This window comes from Stigmatopora nigra, chromosome 1, assembly GCF_051989575.1.
Source record: "Stigmatopora nigra isolate UIUO_SnigA chromosome 1, RoL_Snig_1.1, whole genome shotgun sequence".
Lineage (NCBI taxonomy): Eukaryota > Metazoa > Chordata > Actinopteri > Syngnathiformes > Syngnathidae > Stigmatopora > Stigmatopora nigra.
The window spans coordinates 9,537,189-9,553,393 of NC_135508.1; the positions used below are offsets into that span (position 1 = coordinate 9,537,189).

General features: G+C 40.8%; 1 protein-coding gene and 1 long non-coding RNA gene across 6 annotated transcripts in view; one reads left to right on the forward strand and one right to left on the reverse strand.

The window, feature by feature from the left end:
- LOC144197690 (uncharacterized) overlaps positions 1 to 15,686 on the forward strand; it is a 31,057-nt gene extending 15,371 nt beyond the window's left edge. For 4 of the 5 annotated variants that reach the window (XM_077718249.1, XM_077718258.1, XM_077718267.1 and 1 more), the window contains exons 2-9: positions 2,989 to 3,200; positions 3,892 to 3,946; positions 4,043 to 4,133; positions 4,274 to 4,674; positions 5,322 to 5,465; positions 5,857 to 6,015; positions 8,870 to 9,004; positions 11,819 to 15,686. In XM_077718249.1, the coding sequence (XP_077574375.1) occupies positions 3,070 to 3,200; positions 3,892 to 3,946; positions 4,043 to 4,133; positions 4,274 to 4,674; positions 5,322 to 5,465; positions 5,857 to 6,015; positions 8,870 to 9,004; positions 11,819 to 12,301 (1,599 nt within the window). In that variant the 5' untranslated portion in view covers positions 2,989 to 3,069 and the 3' untranslated portion in view covers positions 12,302 to 15,686. Of the gene's footprint in view, positions 1 to 2,988; positions 3,201 to 3,683; positions 3,947 to 4,042; positions 4,134 to 4,273; positions 4,675 to 5,321; positions 5,466 to 5,856; positions 6,016 to 8,869; positions 9,005 to 11,818 lie in introns of those variants that run through there. The other variant, XM_077718229.1, reaches the window with a different exon arrangement.
- On the reverse strand, positions 3,450 to 9,261 carry LOC144197719 (uncharacterized). Its single transcript, XR_013326581.1, has 4 exons — positions 8,850 to 9,261; positions 4,230 to 4,858; positions 4,010 to 4,119; positions 3,450 to 3,911 (listed from the first exon to the last, which is right to left on the reverse strand). It is a non-coding gene; the product is annotated as an uncharacterized LOC144197719 (long non-coding RNA).
- Positions 15,687 to 16,205: the final 519 nt, after the last annotated feature.

A 16,205-nucleotide genomic window follows, 5' to 3' on the forward strand; every position in this document is an offset into this window, starting at 1 on the left:
TATGTTTGAAAGGTGTGCAATAGACTGCTTTTATCGGATTTAGAATTACCAGATGCTTTACAGTAAATTGCTGTAAGTCACCCTCAATAAATCACTATGAAAATAATGGCATTTTATCAATGGAACATGGTTATCTTTGAAATGGCTGAATTATTGATACAAATTGTGCAATGGATAGATTGAATTGAATTGAAAAACATTGCATTAATACAAACACTTCAAAATTTAGAGTTTTTCAATTTGTGGTGCAATGCAAATTTATTGCAATGAGATTTTTTTAACACGTTTGCCGGCTGTGAGGAAATACGCCACATCTTACACGTTTGAAAACTATTTTTAGGCATCCATCTTGTACTAAAAAGAGGATCAGAGTCTTACAGAGGCCGGCTGTACCTGAGAGATAAGCAATATGTCTATTTCAATAATTTCAAGATTTTCAACCTGAAATGTAACACTTAACGCAAGTGTGGATGTGTTGCAAAACATAGGAAACTCTCTACCCGGTACCCTTTGCATTCTCATGTTTGCCGTTCTCACACTTCTGTTCCTTGCATTCACCCATCATTATACCTCTTTGACTCTCAATTTAACCTCATTACCATCGTCACCATCAGTCTTCATCAGCACTGTTGGCAGCATTATTATTCTCTACGCCATCGTCATTGTGCTCAGGAATATGAGTGCAGCCGTCATTTCGCTCATCTGATGTTGTGAAATAAAGACAGATGCTGAAAAAAGAATTGTGCCACCTTAGATGGCACTGTGCTGCAGGGGCGTCATGCAGATATTTCGCTTCTCCTCCTCCGCGCTGGTCTCACCACACGCTGTTGACTTGGCTGTCAGATGAGTTCGGCGATCCTGCTTCGTGCTCGCTGGCGTTCTGTTCCTCACGTCTTGTGTATTTTTCGTCTGAATTTTTCAAAGGGCGCTGACAAAGTGCAGGCAGAGACGGACCACTGGTGACCTCCTTCTTATTGCCGCATCCTTTTTTTTTCTTTTAAATCCCTCCCATCCCCTCCCTGCCCTCGCTAAAGGCGTCTCTACTCTTTCCTTCGCTGTCTTCATCCAGTTATCGCCATCCTCGCAATCTGTCATCAACCCCAACCCTACTGTGTGTTTTAGTTAAGCCTCCTCCCTGTTTTCAGGTGTTCACCTTCGACCTGGCCTTTTTCCACCTGTCAGCCCTTCATTTGTTTCGCCATCTCGTCGCCTCCTTTCCCACCACCCTTTCACAAATTCTCTGATCTCGCTGTGCCTGCTCGCTTGCCTTTCTGATCTATAAAGAGCGGTCTGAGGCCCCAGCACTGCTAATTCATTCTCCGTGCATCACCACACATTTCTGCCGGGTCAGGCAGACACACTGAAAGAGAGGCGAGGAGATCCAGAAGAAGAAGGGGATAAAAAGATAGAAAATAGGACATACGGAGTGGAGAGAGTGGAGAGGGGAGGTGTAGTTTTATCTCCAGGAAACAGAAAGAAAGAATCTTTCACATATTTTTACACATTTTCTTTTTGTAGTTCCTTGTTTTCCTTTCCATATTCCACATCACAGCAAGGCCTTTGTCTGTGTGCATAAAGGACTGTACAATGGATACAAAAATGCAAGAGAATACATATGGAATAATGATGTTGACTGCATTGGCTGTGTACATTTTAGGTCCTTTTTATAACCCATATGAAGAACCATATATGGTATGCACATTATGGGCTACATTTTGCTTCAAGTAAATATTAGTCAAATACAAAAAAATCTTACTTGGGTAAATGCAACCACTCAAGTTCTAACAAAGTGATGGAGTACGTATTCAATGGAAGATCAAAGTGTGTCACCAAATACTGTAAATCAATAAAACTACAATAAAGTGGGTTTACTGCAGTACATTTGAGTACTACGTAGTTTTAGGTCATGCATGCTTACAGCAATTCGGGTTCAAGGGAGTACTGGAGCCTGTCCCAGCCAATTTTGGGCAATTGGCGGAACACCGTGAACTGGTTGCCAGCCAATGGCAGGGCACAAGGAGACAAAGAACCATTTGGTCCCACACTAAAACCAAAGAACAATTGAGGGTGTTTAAGCAGCCTACCATGCATATTTTGGGGATCCAGGAACAGACCAATTTACCTGAAGAAAATGTACACAGGCAAATTCCAAACAATTATATTCATTTGAATAATAGTCCATATTTGAAAATTAATCTTTGATTTTTTTTCTGTGTCTAGGCTTAATAACAGATAACAGATTTTGCCAGAATCTTTCGAGATTGGTGATAGAATCAGGAGCGCACATTTTTTTTCTTGTTTAGAAAATATTACAATTTAAAAAATAATCATAAAAGAAAGAGACAAAGTTGACATATTTCAGTTCCACCTAAGCAGTGAGATAGTTTGCTGACAGTGGGAGAGAAAGAAAAACTAAATTATTGACCATTGTAAATGTTGAACGCTAAGTCGTTACAGTAACTATCATGTGTCTTTAATCGTATTAAAAATGATCTGTTTCGTAATATCATTTGTATTCCAATAAGACTAATACAATAAATGAAACGTCAAAAACGAAGTTGGCGACTTAAAGCTATTTTTCTTTTAAAGCTGTAAATAGTGGAGGTGGTCCTTACTCTGGCGAGACACTAAACTCTAGGGAGCTCAGTTAGTTTTGCTGCAAAACTAACATGAAAAATCTCTGACGACTCAAACGAACACTACAACACCAATTGATCTTTTTTTAACAACAGTGTATAAAAAAGGTGTTGGTTAAACCTTTTTTTTCTCTTCAGCGGGCGCATCCTGGGTGCCTTGTTAGGCGTTCTATTTCCTGTGAATTATTCTCAGTGAGAGTCAAAAATAGCAACCGAAATGTCAGAAAGAGACGGTGACAGAAAGCCAGAGGCACGCCAAGCACATAAAGCATTTCTCGCTCTCTGCTGCATTTTGTCTTATCTCTCATTTCTTTAAACCAATGCATCTTTCTACCTCCCCCTATCTCTGCAGGTTTTCCTGAGTCGAGAGTTTGCCTGGCGGAGTTTGAGGCGAGAGCTGAGTTGAGTGGGTGTCAGAAAGCAGGTGTGTGTCATGGCCGACAGCGAAGGGACGAACCTGGAGGACCCTCCCTACAAAAACCTGCTTCTCCTGGGGGCTATCGCGGCAGCGTCGGCCTTCGTGGTCACCATTCTGATCGTTCTGGTGTGCGTGGGCTGCCAAAGGTGAAAGCACAATCACACCATGATAAACTCCACCCACTTCTGCACATGCTTTCCATAACGCTATTAACTCATTGACCTCCATTAACGTAGCCATAGATATCCAAAATGTTTTAACTGCGAGAGCTAGCATTGAAAAGCATCCCAGCCATGAAGAAATGCTGAGGATCACGAGAACACACTTTTGGAAATCAATAGAGATTAATGGAATGTATAAATGTATTTATTCAAGTCATTAATGCGGGTCAGGGATGTCTATTTGCTGTGCTTGGCTAGCAGAAAAGACTAGTAAAAGCTATACAGTGTATGGGGTCATCGAGAAAACATGCCTCAATACAGCAAAACTCACACTAAGTGAGATGAGGGGGTGGGGTTCAATATTCACACCTGTACCACAGCGCCTTGTTGTTTTCCTGCTTCATCTCATTGTTGCATATGTTCCATAGCTACTGTTTCCAGTAGCAACAGTCAACGAATGACTTTATTGCCCTCTTTTACAGCAAGTTGATATGCACAAACAGTTGGGGTGGGCACAAAAATACAATCATACTGTGAGAAGACAGTCACTGATGACAGGGCTCTTATATATCGGGCAGCGTGATGCTGATCCTTTCTTCTGTATCTGTCAACAGTGCATGTATGTAAACTCTGTCCAGTGTCTCCCTTTCACCATCCTTATTTTGATCTTTATCAGAAAAAGCAAGAGCAAGCACCCTTCAGCCGGAGAAAAGGGGACATCAGTAAATATGGTTAGACACACTTTCACTTCTCCTTTTTGTCTGTTTTCCCCTGAACGGCTTGTATAAACATACCTTGGAATAAATTCCGCCATTTGTTTTTGACAGCAAGGTACCCTTCGACATCCAAAACTAAACTCCATGAGCAAATCGGACACCAGGCTGCATGAGATCAATCGCTTTCCCTGCAATGGAAACTGTAAGTGATTTACAATCATTGGGACAATTCACGGTGCAGGAAACGTTGCGAGGCAGACAGACGAGTGCATGGCGAGCTCTTTTTACGATTTATCACCTTAGCGCTCTTCCTCTATCTCCTCCACTCCCTCTCTTGTGCAGCTGTTAGTAAGAGCCGCCCGGCCAGTATGGACCTCCTTCTCCTCCACAGTCGGCGCTCCCAGACGGACCTGAGGCCCTCCCAGGGGCGCCAGCTACCACAGATTCCCACCAGCCCTCAAGGATCCAGTCAAGGAGGAGAAGGGGACATGGTAGGAGATGGAGGAGGAGGGGAGGCAAGAGACCACACTTACACCGAGGTGGGCCTGCGAAATAATCCCACTCCGACGACACACGCTTTGGACGATGGCCTGTATGAAAGCGTCAGTGTCCGGGAAGGGAATGCGGGCACCAAAGCGACTGCTGTGCCACCGCCGGCATCAGCTATCACTCCAGCTCCAGCAGCCAGAGTCAGCCAAAGCTCACCTGCTAAACCCAACGGGGCTCGCAATGGCAATACCAATGTACGTAAACGCAAATACAGGCGGTTATAGCCTGTAGACATTTCTTATCAATTAAAGCAGAAGTGAGTAACCCTTGGAAGTAATTCCCTCTATTTGGTGATGCACATTTATCCGAAGTTACACAAAGAGGGCATAGGGCAGGGGTAGAGAACCTTTCCATGGTTGCATATGGCTCTCCACTCACCTGTGAGATGAAATATGGAAATCACTGGTGAGAGAGCTGAGTCCTGAACGCACCAATAGGAGCGTCACGTCGACACTGTGGCGTTGACACTACCTTTAGCACCACTTTAATCATAATTTTGTTTTTCATTACTCTTCAGCATGCACAATTTCGTTGATACTGATTGATTAGCATCAGCATAACAATGTTGTCAAAAGAATTCAGAGACTTTGTACTTTAAAAGTGGTGAAATGATAAAAAAATCCTAAATTTTCATATAGTTTTACTTTTCAATTCTTAGAATGGCTCTCAAGAAATAACATTAGAAAAAATGAATTGTTCATGGGCTGGAATAGAGTGTTAAAGTCAGTGAACTCATTTTTCAACTGGCCTGGCTATTTCACAATTCTCCCCACAATTTATCATTAATGATGAACAGGTCTTTTTTTAAATTTAAATTGTTGTGTTTGTCTTTTCTTTGCAGGGTGGCAAAGGCAATGCCACCATTAACGGAACAACAGCAGGGAAAAATAATGGGGTTAACATGTCCCCACTGTCTTCATGCAACCCCCTGGCTGCCCAAGAACCTACTGCAGCTGACTATGCTTCAGTTCGCAAGTTCAGAAAGGTAAAAAGCTCATGGGTACTTGTTTTTGTTTAATCTCATGATTGATTTGTGGATTGAAATTTGGTCGGTTTGATTGCGGAGCCCTCCACATATTTAAAATACTTTTTGTGTAAAGTCTTCAATAGTTCTCCAACATATGGTGGAAATTGTAGTCATTTAAATCCAATTTCATCTCAAATGAAAAAAATTTGTAATAATAAATGGGCCATTGATTTTATGTAGTTAACAGTGCAAAAAAACTTTGTGTTCTTTCCAAATATTTGAATTCGAAAACTGACCGCAATGGTGGGGAAGTCTTAAAATGCATGATTGATTGACCTGCATGAGACACAAGTTTATTTAAGATTGATGTTGTTTTTCTTAAGCTTTGTCCAAAATTCTTTTCCCCAAGGTTGACAAGACAAACAGGAAGGAAAATAACGGAGCTGACAGCCAGTCAGACCAATCGAGCGTGAGCGATTCACCCTCAACTGCGCCTCCGCAACTCCATCGCAGTCAGGAGTTTCCTCGCAAAACCCTGGAGCCCTTTCACCTGCACTCATTCCCAAAGGTAACTACGAATAAACAATAAAATTGGGGTTATTCACAGACAGGGGTAAGTAGTTCAATTAACCACTAGAGGACACTGTTCACAAACTAAATATACTAACTACAGTTCATTCTTTAATTTGAGCACTAACCCATTGGGCATTTTTATTGGTTAGCTAAAGTTCAAGCACCCTCCTCCCCACACTTGTGAAGATAAAAGGTAACATTATAGAACAGACCTGACTTACTTTCATCAAATAGTGCCCTTTAGTTGTAGAAAACAATGGCTATCCATCCTTTTAAAATTCTACTTTTGTAGCAGCATTTAATAGCAGATGGAGTCCTATTCATCTATAAAATCCCAAGAGTTATCGATATATATGTCTGTAGTAGCTGAGTGCCTTAGTATGGCACAATTTGGATTTTCATCCATTCTTTTACATGCCTAATCATCCGTGTTTAGACTTCGTTTGTAGTGGCAAAAGAAAAAATATTCTCTGGTCAACAAACCAGCTTAAATAGCATTTAAATAGTTTCCTCATAAATGGGGCCAGTGGTGCTATCACTACTGGCTAAGGGTGCGCTTGGAGAGTTGAATGCACATTGAGTTCACGTAGATACCCATGGGAATTTCAGTGTCTTTTTATAATGGAGCACAGGCCATAGTCGTTAGGGACTAAAGCTACATCTGATTTTAGGCGCAGCACCAAGCAAATTCTCTATTGGAAGGGAGTATGTCACAGAATCGCACCATGTGCTGCTTCAATTCATTAAATACGGAAGGGTATTTCACTCATGCACTCTTCTCACATACTTCTTGTCAACTATTTTGCTATGATATGGAAGAGTACCTCTGACCAAACTTTTCTCAGTTCTTGTGGCTAACCCTATCCAGAATGAGTTGTGTGCTGCTTCGGTTGAAAATAATGTGCGAACCCTTAATCAAAACACAGCTTTTGAACACACAAACACAAAGTGGCAACATCATGCTGCAATTAAATGTTTTTTTCGCTCATCTTTTAAAGAGGAAACATGAAGCTTGTTTGTCAAAAACAAATATCCCAAAATGCATTGTCGGGTTATTAAAGCCAATAGGCTACAAATGGAGAGGGAAAAAAAGTGACTTGGATTCTTACAAATGAATATAATATGTGTACTTAAATAAAATCTTAAATGCAAATACTTCTTAACAGATTAAGTGCAAATGTATTTTTCTAAAATGTCGGATACAACTAAACTACCTCTATCCAGATTCCAATTTCTGCTAAATAGATACGACATATTAACTGGTACTTCTAGCATTTACATAGTTCTGTAGTTGTGATTGCCTGCATGTGTTAGTATGCAGATGTTGGTCCTCTGCCACTTTGCTTTTAGCTGCACCACATTACTAGCTTGAAAAGAGTGGAAAGCTACATTACGTAAGAACTTGGCCAGCTCCCCAACTGCCGCTGTGTGTGTTGGGGGGTGGGAGGGTGAGGAGTGTTATGTGTGCATGCGTGTAGACGTGTGAATGTGTTTGTGTACTCCCATGGAGTCTATCAGCAAGTCAGTCTAAAAATGGCACCCAGCCTGGTTGAACCAGGTAGCCAGCTGACGATAAATAAGGCTCACTCCTTGAAGCTATTTCAATCTGGCTCTAATTTCATTGTACTTCACAATGGAGGATTGAGTACATATACTTTCAATATTGTTCATGTCACACACTTGGAATAGATTTCTATTTGTTTTAATTGCCTGATGTTGTAAAACATTCATACAGTTAGAACTACAATACAGAAAGGTGTTTACAAAGTCAGAATTAAAGAGAAATTTGTGTTTGGTTAGAATAAAATAATCCTATTTAAAATTTTGTAATAGTTGCCCCTTTTGCCCTCTCTGTGTGCTAATGTCAGTGATACACTTTTCAAGTATTGATTTGCATGAAACTTTTGGACATGTTGCTCTACCGACATGCACCAACAACTTGATTCTAAAGCCACATTCTAGCAAATCATACTACCGAAGAGACCTAAAATTAGTTTAATGGGTTACTTAGAAAAACAGACTCTCTACATGATAAAACAAGAAAATTACAAGGAAAACACCTAATGATTTTGTACAATGGAACAGGGGTTATGTTACAATTATTTAGATAGGCATCGTTCTGTAAAATTGATGTAGTATTTCATTTAGACAAAGTATAAAAATAGCATCATGCAGGTTTTATTTGTTCATTTTACCAAATATTAAAATGTCTTACTGTGATTTAACTGATTTTAGTTTAAACTAGGCTTTATAATACTGCCCTCAGGTGGTCAAGGTATGCAAAGAAACCACATAGTTACTACAATGAACATAACACGATGTAAAATTTAGTTTTTATTTATATATATTATTCATGTTGCAATCAATGACTGATCATTCAGCGTCAGCTCGCACTGTAAAATCATGTCGGACCTCTATTGTTGTTAGTAAATTGGATAAGTAATCTCAAACCACAAATTATAATACTATATGGAGTGTTGTGTTAGTTTTATAAAATAAAACAATCATTTTTGTTTTGTATTTGTGTGGGTATACTGAAACTAATTGATAGAGATATTATTTGAGAGCCGGTTATTTTGAGTAAGAAGTGCAGTCAATGAATTAATTAAAACTTTATGTCAGGGAACAATTGTAATAAGAAAGATCTTGTCAATATTATATATAAAAACCATCCTAGACGGAATTAAAAGGAACTAGTGTACAAAAGGCTACTAAATAAGAAGTGAATATCACGACTTTAGTATGGTATTTGGGATTGCAAAATAAAAGACACTTTTACTTTTCACATTGACCCAAATTTATTGCCAAATCATAACTACATTTACTTGCCTTTGATTGATGCCCACTAGGAGCCCGTGTTCATGGGCAACGGCGAGCAGTACATTTGGAAGCCACCAGAGGACGATGATATCATCACTTTGCACCCACCTCCTCATCGTATTGAGAATGGACAGGGGCATCCATTGCCCCCAACTGCAAAAGAGGTAGTGTATCCTCCTTGGTATTTTACTGGGGGAAGGGGTATTCCCGCAGAGAACTGGTAGGAAAGAAACGCAGACAGACAGAGCCATCTGATTTGTGGCCGCGATGTTTATAGATGGGGGCGCCCCTTCGATTGGGCATGCCGTCATAACACCGTTGGCCTGTTGACCCGCCTGTCATACTTTGCTCGCAGCCAGAGGTTAGGTTACATGCATCGCGCAGACCCAACCCCCCTGCTTGAACCCTGGCCGCAGTTCCCAGGCACTCCCCTTCAGCGTAAGCATAATCATCACTTGCTGCCAAACACCTAATCTCTGCTTCTCCTCTATAGAGATTTTTTTTGCCTCCATGTTTTTTTTATTTTCATTTTTTTTTATTTCCGAGCTTGAGTTATTCCAAGTCTGAATGGGATGTGCCCCTGGCCGGGGACTGGGTGGCCGAAGGGCATATTCTTCATATTTATGTATGGAGGAGATGTCTGGTGTTGAGAGCAGGAAGTCTGCGTTGCCCAATCATGTCTCAATGTCACATATCCTACCACATCTGCTTCCACAAAGAGCAGCTCCTCCCCCATTAATCCAGTCTCAATCCGCTCGTTCTTTTTCCCTGCGCTCGTGCGGCACGCTAAGTAAGAGTCACGAGCCGTTAGGAACACGTCATACATGGTGGTCCTGTGGTAGTTCTAACCTGATGGACAACTCTCTGTTATAGTCTGCTTGAACAAATGCCAGTAGCCTGGGGTGTTTTTCTCTCTTTAAAACTTGTAAATCAAGAATCAGATGAGTTGAGCTATGGGTAAAGCTTTTACAGCCCACATACGGCAAAGCCACTCGACCCCTTGCCTACAGAGCCGCTGGCCTTGACTGCATGTGGTGCTGTATCAATTTCATTGTCTGTTTTCATTTCTTTCTCCGAGTTTTTAACTTGCATGCTACCAAATTTGTAGCCTGTAGATTCCTGTAGAAATTGTGTCTTTTGAAGGAGAGAAAAACTGAAAGAACAGACCGGCAGAGGGGAAGGTAAAAGACAACATACAATGTGCAGGCTTCCTCAACAGCTGCGTCCCAGTTCTGAAATCCCCACCGTCTTGTGACTTCCTTCCTCTGTTGTGCGATGTTGCAAACTTGGTGTGCACAAACAGCACATGTGTGTGCTCAGGCATGTGCGCTGCACCGTTTGTGTAAACACGCATGCCTTAGCCTTTGTGGATCCAAAAAGGTGACAAAAGAGATTTGTAGTTGTAGCTTGCAGGACCAGTTTCAGGTAGAGGCAAGGAGAGGTAATAGCATTCATACTCAAATTCAGCGGAATCTCAAGATATACATTTATTTGTTCTCTTTCCTTGTTTGCAAGATGAAGAAATTGTCATATTTTTGATCAAGTGCATCTATCAGAAATAATCTTATTTTAGAAATTAAAAAATAACAGAACTATTTTTTTCTGCTTTTCAATAGTGGAGGAAAATCAAGAGCCACTCTCACATTCAATACAAAGAGATGTGAGATGTGTGTTTAAGAAAGTTCTTCAAACGTATCCTAACCTACATGGTCTGCATGTGGCTCCAGAACTTCTGGTTGCCTGATTGGTCACTCAAAATTGTCCCTAAGGGTGCATGCATGGTTGTTAGTTTCCTTGTGCCTTGCGATTGGCTGGCAAATGAGATGCCCCGACCAAAAGTGCTTGTTGTTGGTCGGAATAAGATCGATGACCCCCTTGACCTCCGTGAGGAGAGATGGCTCAGGAATTGAATAACTGAATATTGAATAATATGATAATCCAATTTAATATTTGAATACAAATTATGTGTTTGATGCATTTAGGAATTCCCTTCACATATTTAACTACCAGAATACATTAGGCACGCACTTGCAAACATGGGAAATGTCTGGCATGCACGCACCCACATCTAAAATGGCAATGCCTGGTACGTATAAGCAAATAAAATGGGAGCAAAGTCCATTGGCGAACACCACTGAGCAGTTTTTTTTTTTCTATCAGCGGGTTGGACGGCGCCCAGATCGTTCACACCAAAGCTCACTGCTCTGCTGCAAAAGCACTTGTGAAACTTTAACAGGTCTGTCTATCCACTGCTAGACCGATGCTGATTCTCCGTCTAAACCTCGCTAGTGCGATAACACAGTTTACTTTGTCTTATCCGACCCTGTCAAAATAGGTCAGGTTAAAGCACAGAGCAAACACAGTGCCACTCTCACATCCACACTATCAAACTAACAACACTTTCTGTACACCTTCAATTAGCACTCTTGAAGTGTTTTGGTTATTGCACCTCATTTTCTGGCATTCACTGGCCACAGTTATTGGTTTTGATATTGGTTCTTTATGAATGACAAATAGCCCTGGGAACATGAACAGAAACCAATGTGCATTATTGACACAAACCAAAAATATCTATAAATACCTTTATTTACTTTCAATTTAATGTATTTGTTTTAAATTGTATATAAATATACCAATTATACATGTAAATATGAATTTACAATTGGATGAACCACCAGACGTGACCGGACGTTTGGTAACACGGACGTTTGGTAACCCGGACGTTTGGTCGACCGGGTGAATATAGTTTTGAGAGCTGGTTTCAACAGTAGATATTTAGATATTAAACTCTCTCATGAATATAATTTTGAGAGCTGGTTTCACCAGTAAACTCTCTGTCATGTTGTCTAATGTCTGGCGACCAAACGTCCGAGTACCGAACCAGAGGGCCTGTAGTGTGTATCATTTGTAGAGAAGGACTCTTACCGAGACATTTGCCTATAGCTGAGTGCAATTAACTGTCATTTTTGTGTTGTCAGATTGCTGAGACCTACTCCATTGTGTGCAAAACCCAGAAGAAAAAGAATCAAATGGATAGCAATGGAGCAAAGACCCTTCCACGCTCATTTGGTGGGGATAGAGCAAAGGGCCGAGCGGTCCAGGTGCAGGCGCGCTCCCAGGAGGAGCCCTGCTACGAGCCCACAGTAGATAGGGCCTGGCTCACGTGTAAGCCGGCCGAGTCCGATCCTGCGTACGCCACCATTGACAGTCACCGTAAACGCGAGCAAGTCGTCTGTAGTAATACCGCAGCGGCTACTACTGCTACTCTTAAGAGGAAGAAGCAACAGGTACCATCAGCTCCACCTCAGGGCTCAGCGTCAAACCCGCTGCCTGTTCGAGGCTTGCCCGGGGGAGATAACTTCTATGAGACCATCAATGATGCAAAAGGAGGCAATAGCTCCAGCACCACCACCATCTTCACATTCAATGATGGAATGGAGATGTATGTCACTGGCCTGTAGCTTGCAAACGTGCGGGAGGATCACAACAGGGACTGTCCTGTTAACTTGCCATGAGGTTTCTGTACATACTAAACATACTACTACTTTGACTACTCAAACAAAGTGACGATCAAAATTGTGTTGAAATCAGGTACAAACAGGGTTTTAATCCAGGTTCAGACTTTCCTTCATTGGTCTGTAGTTCAGAACCAGCCTCAACCCTAAAAAGGACCAAAATATTTCCTCAAAAAGAAAAAAAATGGAATACTCCTCTTCTAACATATTGTATCTGTGACTTCAATCACATCTATGGGCATCGTTTTCCATAATATCTTTATTTTTGTAATGCCAATCTTTAATTTTGTGTGATGTAACTCACAATTTGAGCACATTGTATAAAAAAAAAGGCAAATGCATGCTTTTTGCAAGTGCAGTAGCAATGATGCTGGCTATAATAGGAGAAAGAGGCCACAGTGCAAGCAAGCTGCCATGCTTATACGCACCCGCACGCACGCACGCATGCACGCACACACACCTAAACCTGGGGGCACTTATGTAACATAAGCAGATGGATGTCACAGAGATTTTTGGAGCTCAACTCAACCTAAGCAAACAGTAACAGGTTCCCGGCGCATACTGACCTGTTGCCTGGCAGGGAGAGTTGTGGCCATTTGTACAAACAAAGGCCAGGCATTTGTCGGTCTGCTCAAACTCAAATTTAAGTGAAGGCTGCTCTATTTTACCAAACGCCATCAGTAGCTTTTATCAGAAACAGTCTTCCTGGCCAAGCCCTTTGATCGTTTTAAAAAGTTGTGGCGGTTATATAGTGTAGGTTAAAGATATGTAAAGACACATAGCAACATTTTTATGATTCATAATTGAAATTAGTTCAATTTAATTGAATTATTTTATTGTCATTATACAAGTATAATGAGACATGGCAGATATCTGCATTGTTCATTCAACATTCAATACATTTTTCATCACAGATCTGCAATTTAGTCCCAAATTTCTTCTATCTGAATTGCAATTAGTTGCAGATACATTTTAGATATACATATTTGGTGTATCCACAATAAAATTTCTGACTGGTTATTTCAGTTTGCAGACATTTAACGACACTTTTTATAATAGCAAAAAAGAGTAATTAGTAAAGAAAACTATGCTTAAAATGGAGCTATAACTACCCATACAGACAGTTCTGAATAGTCAAGCTAGCTTTTAAATGTTAGATATCTTTGCCATGGACCTTCTGGCTTTGCTTATGCATTTAGTTTGGTTTACTAATCATCCCCAGGCCAGTTCACAATTGAGACCCAGACTTAGTCAATATCAATGTGTAGCCAGAGGCATGATAACACACACCTCTCTCTCACTATTTTTCTTTCCATCACACCCCATGCGCCCACACATCCATCCATGCATGCTTGGCAGATTTTTACAGGGTAAAATGATCAGGTCCAGGGTTGCTTGTTTGTTGAGCAAGGATAATAATATGGTTGACATATTTCACCGTTCCCCTATCAGTATAAAATAATGATTTGTGCTTTGTCATAGGCAAAGGATTTTTTTATTTCCTTTTAAATGTGATTCTATGGGCGTTGTTCTTTTGCACTCAACAGCTGGAGGAAAGGCTGTCGTTATATGTTTCGTATTAATATGCTGTAAATGTTCTGATTTACTCTCTACGCCCGGTCATTCTCCAGGCGATCATTTGGTGGTCGGAATAGCAAGATTTTACTCCCAAAAAAAACAACCATGGAGTGTCTTTTGGACGGTTGCCCCTCGGCCTCTCCTCAGCCTGTTCTCCGGCCCCCACATCCTTCACTGTAAACAATGTCTTTTTCATGTAGCTTTGGGGGACATTAAAAATATAAACAAAACAGAATGGAGGACGGAACAAAAACTTAAAAAGCTCAATAATGTGACTACATGAGGCAAGCAAAATGAGCAAAATACTAGCAGTCTCACTGTGAGAAAACCATGCAAACGCTTAAAGGTTCAGACTTAGTAGCATACGTTTGAAATGAAAGTGTCGAAGCAAATGCACAAATGTATTTTATTGCACTGTTTTGTTTTTTTTCTCTCTTATTTTGGACAATGAATAGCTCACGCCACTGCCATGAATCGAGTATGTGTTGGTGCGATTTATCCTGCTTGATCCAAAAAGTGCATGCATTGATATATCAATATGAAACCATTATTGTGGTACTTGATTAATCTCTTGTTTGTTAGTGTTTTGTTGTACTTTTTTGCCGCGTAATGCACAGAAGCATTTTTTTTCTCCCACAAAGCAGGGATCAGGAAAAGGGGAAGGAACAAGAAAAGATTGAAGCCACTGGGATTTTAGGCCACAGTGTTTATATTCTAAAATGGGGGAGGGAGATGAAGCCCGAGCATGAAGCTGGATGTGGATCAGTGCAAATGGACACGGACCTGACAGACACGCCTCCTCCTGCGCACAGGAACACGCACACACAAGCGGGGAGACACACACTGCAACATTGAGCCATGTGCTTTTTCAGTTAAGGGGAGGAAGCACTTTTTGCCCCTGCTTGTACTCCCCATCCCAGCTGTTTTCTCTCCCCGATATAGGACACAGAGCTCGCTTTGCTCAGCTTCACCTCACTCACTCTTCTGGCTATGCTAGAGAGGCATTTTTGATGTGTCCACTTCTGAGGGACTCCCAGAGTGTCAATGTCAAGCTCTGCCCATTCGATTGCAACAATTCAGCATTTGCTGGCCCAAACAAATGTCTGAGATGAAAAATGACAAACAGCTGAGAAGCTTCTTTCACACAATACTGGCTTTTCCCTGACTGGAACATTGGGCCCCCATTTTCCATATCTTGGATCAAAACACTGTTTCAAAACACATCTATTTTGTTGAATAATATTGTATTCAGATTAAGAAAGATGTTTGCTGCACAAATATATTATGGATATGTAAATGTGTAAAATAATCTGCTGCTGTTCAGATGTTGTCACAATGTAAAGTATGCAGTATATTTGTTGGGGAGGGATGGGGGGTTAATTGGAGGGAGGTGTTGGGGGTATGGGACTATTGATTATCACCGACACATTGTCATTTGTGGATGCAAATTGTTTTCTGCTGTTCATGCACATACAGATGATATTTGTTAATTGTCTTCGGATATAGTTATGGGCCAATACTGATGTTGGAGCTGTAGCCAATGTTGTATGTTCTAAAAGCACAGGGTTGTTTAGTTGGAAAATTATACTTCTGTGTGTGGTTGTATGCATAAATACACTCACATGCAAAAAAAATACACAGAAATAGATAGTGTGGCAGTGCAGATATGCAAAAGATTGTAATGTTTTATATTATGCTTCATAAAATATTAAAGTGAATTTTTACTTTTCTAATAAAGTGGCACATTATAATAGTTGTGTGTTCTGCCTGAGGAATATCTTATTTGTACCAACAAGGGTAAAGCAGCAATGATCCTGCTAATTAAAACAACACGCTATTAAAGAAAGAACTTAGAGCAAGATGTGGTTGCCTTAAGTTATTCTTTGTATTATCAAAAAAGTATTACAGCAAGCTCAGTATATTCATTAAATATGTAATAATGCTTTTTTTCCAGACCATTTAAGGTTAACCTTCATTGACCAATGCATTATCTTCTGTCTCTTAACGGACTTTTTCTCTCCATGCTATTTCACTACTCAGAGCAGGGTGTCCAAACAATTCCACAAGGGCCGAAAATCTCATCTCATCCGATATCATTTTCTGAACTGCTTTATACTCATTAGGGTTGTGGGGGAGGGGGGTGCTGGAGCCCAGCACAGCCACTCACAGGGCAAAAGGAGATGAACAACCATGCATGCTCACACACATACCTAGGGGCAATTTAGAGTGTCCAATCAGATATAACCATGCATGTTTTTGGAATGTGGGAGGA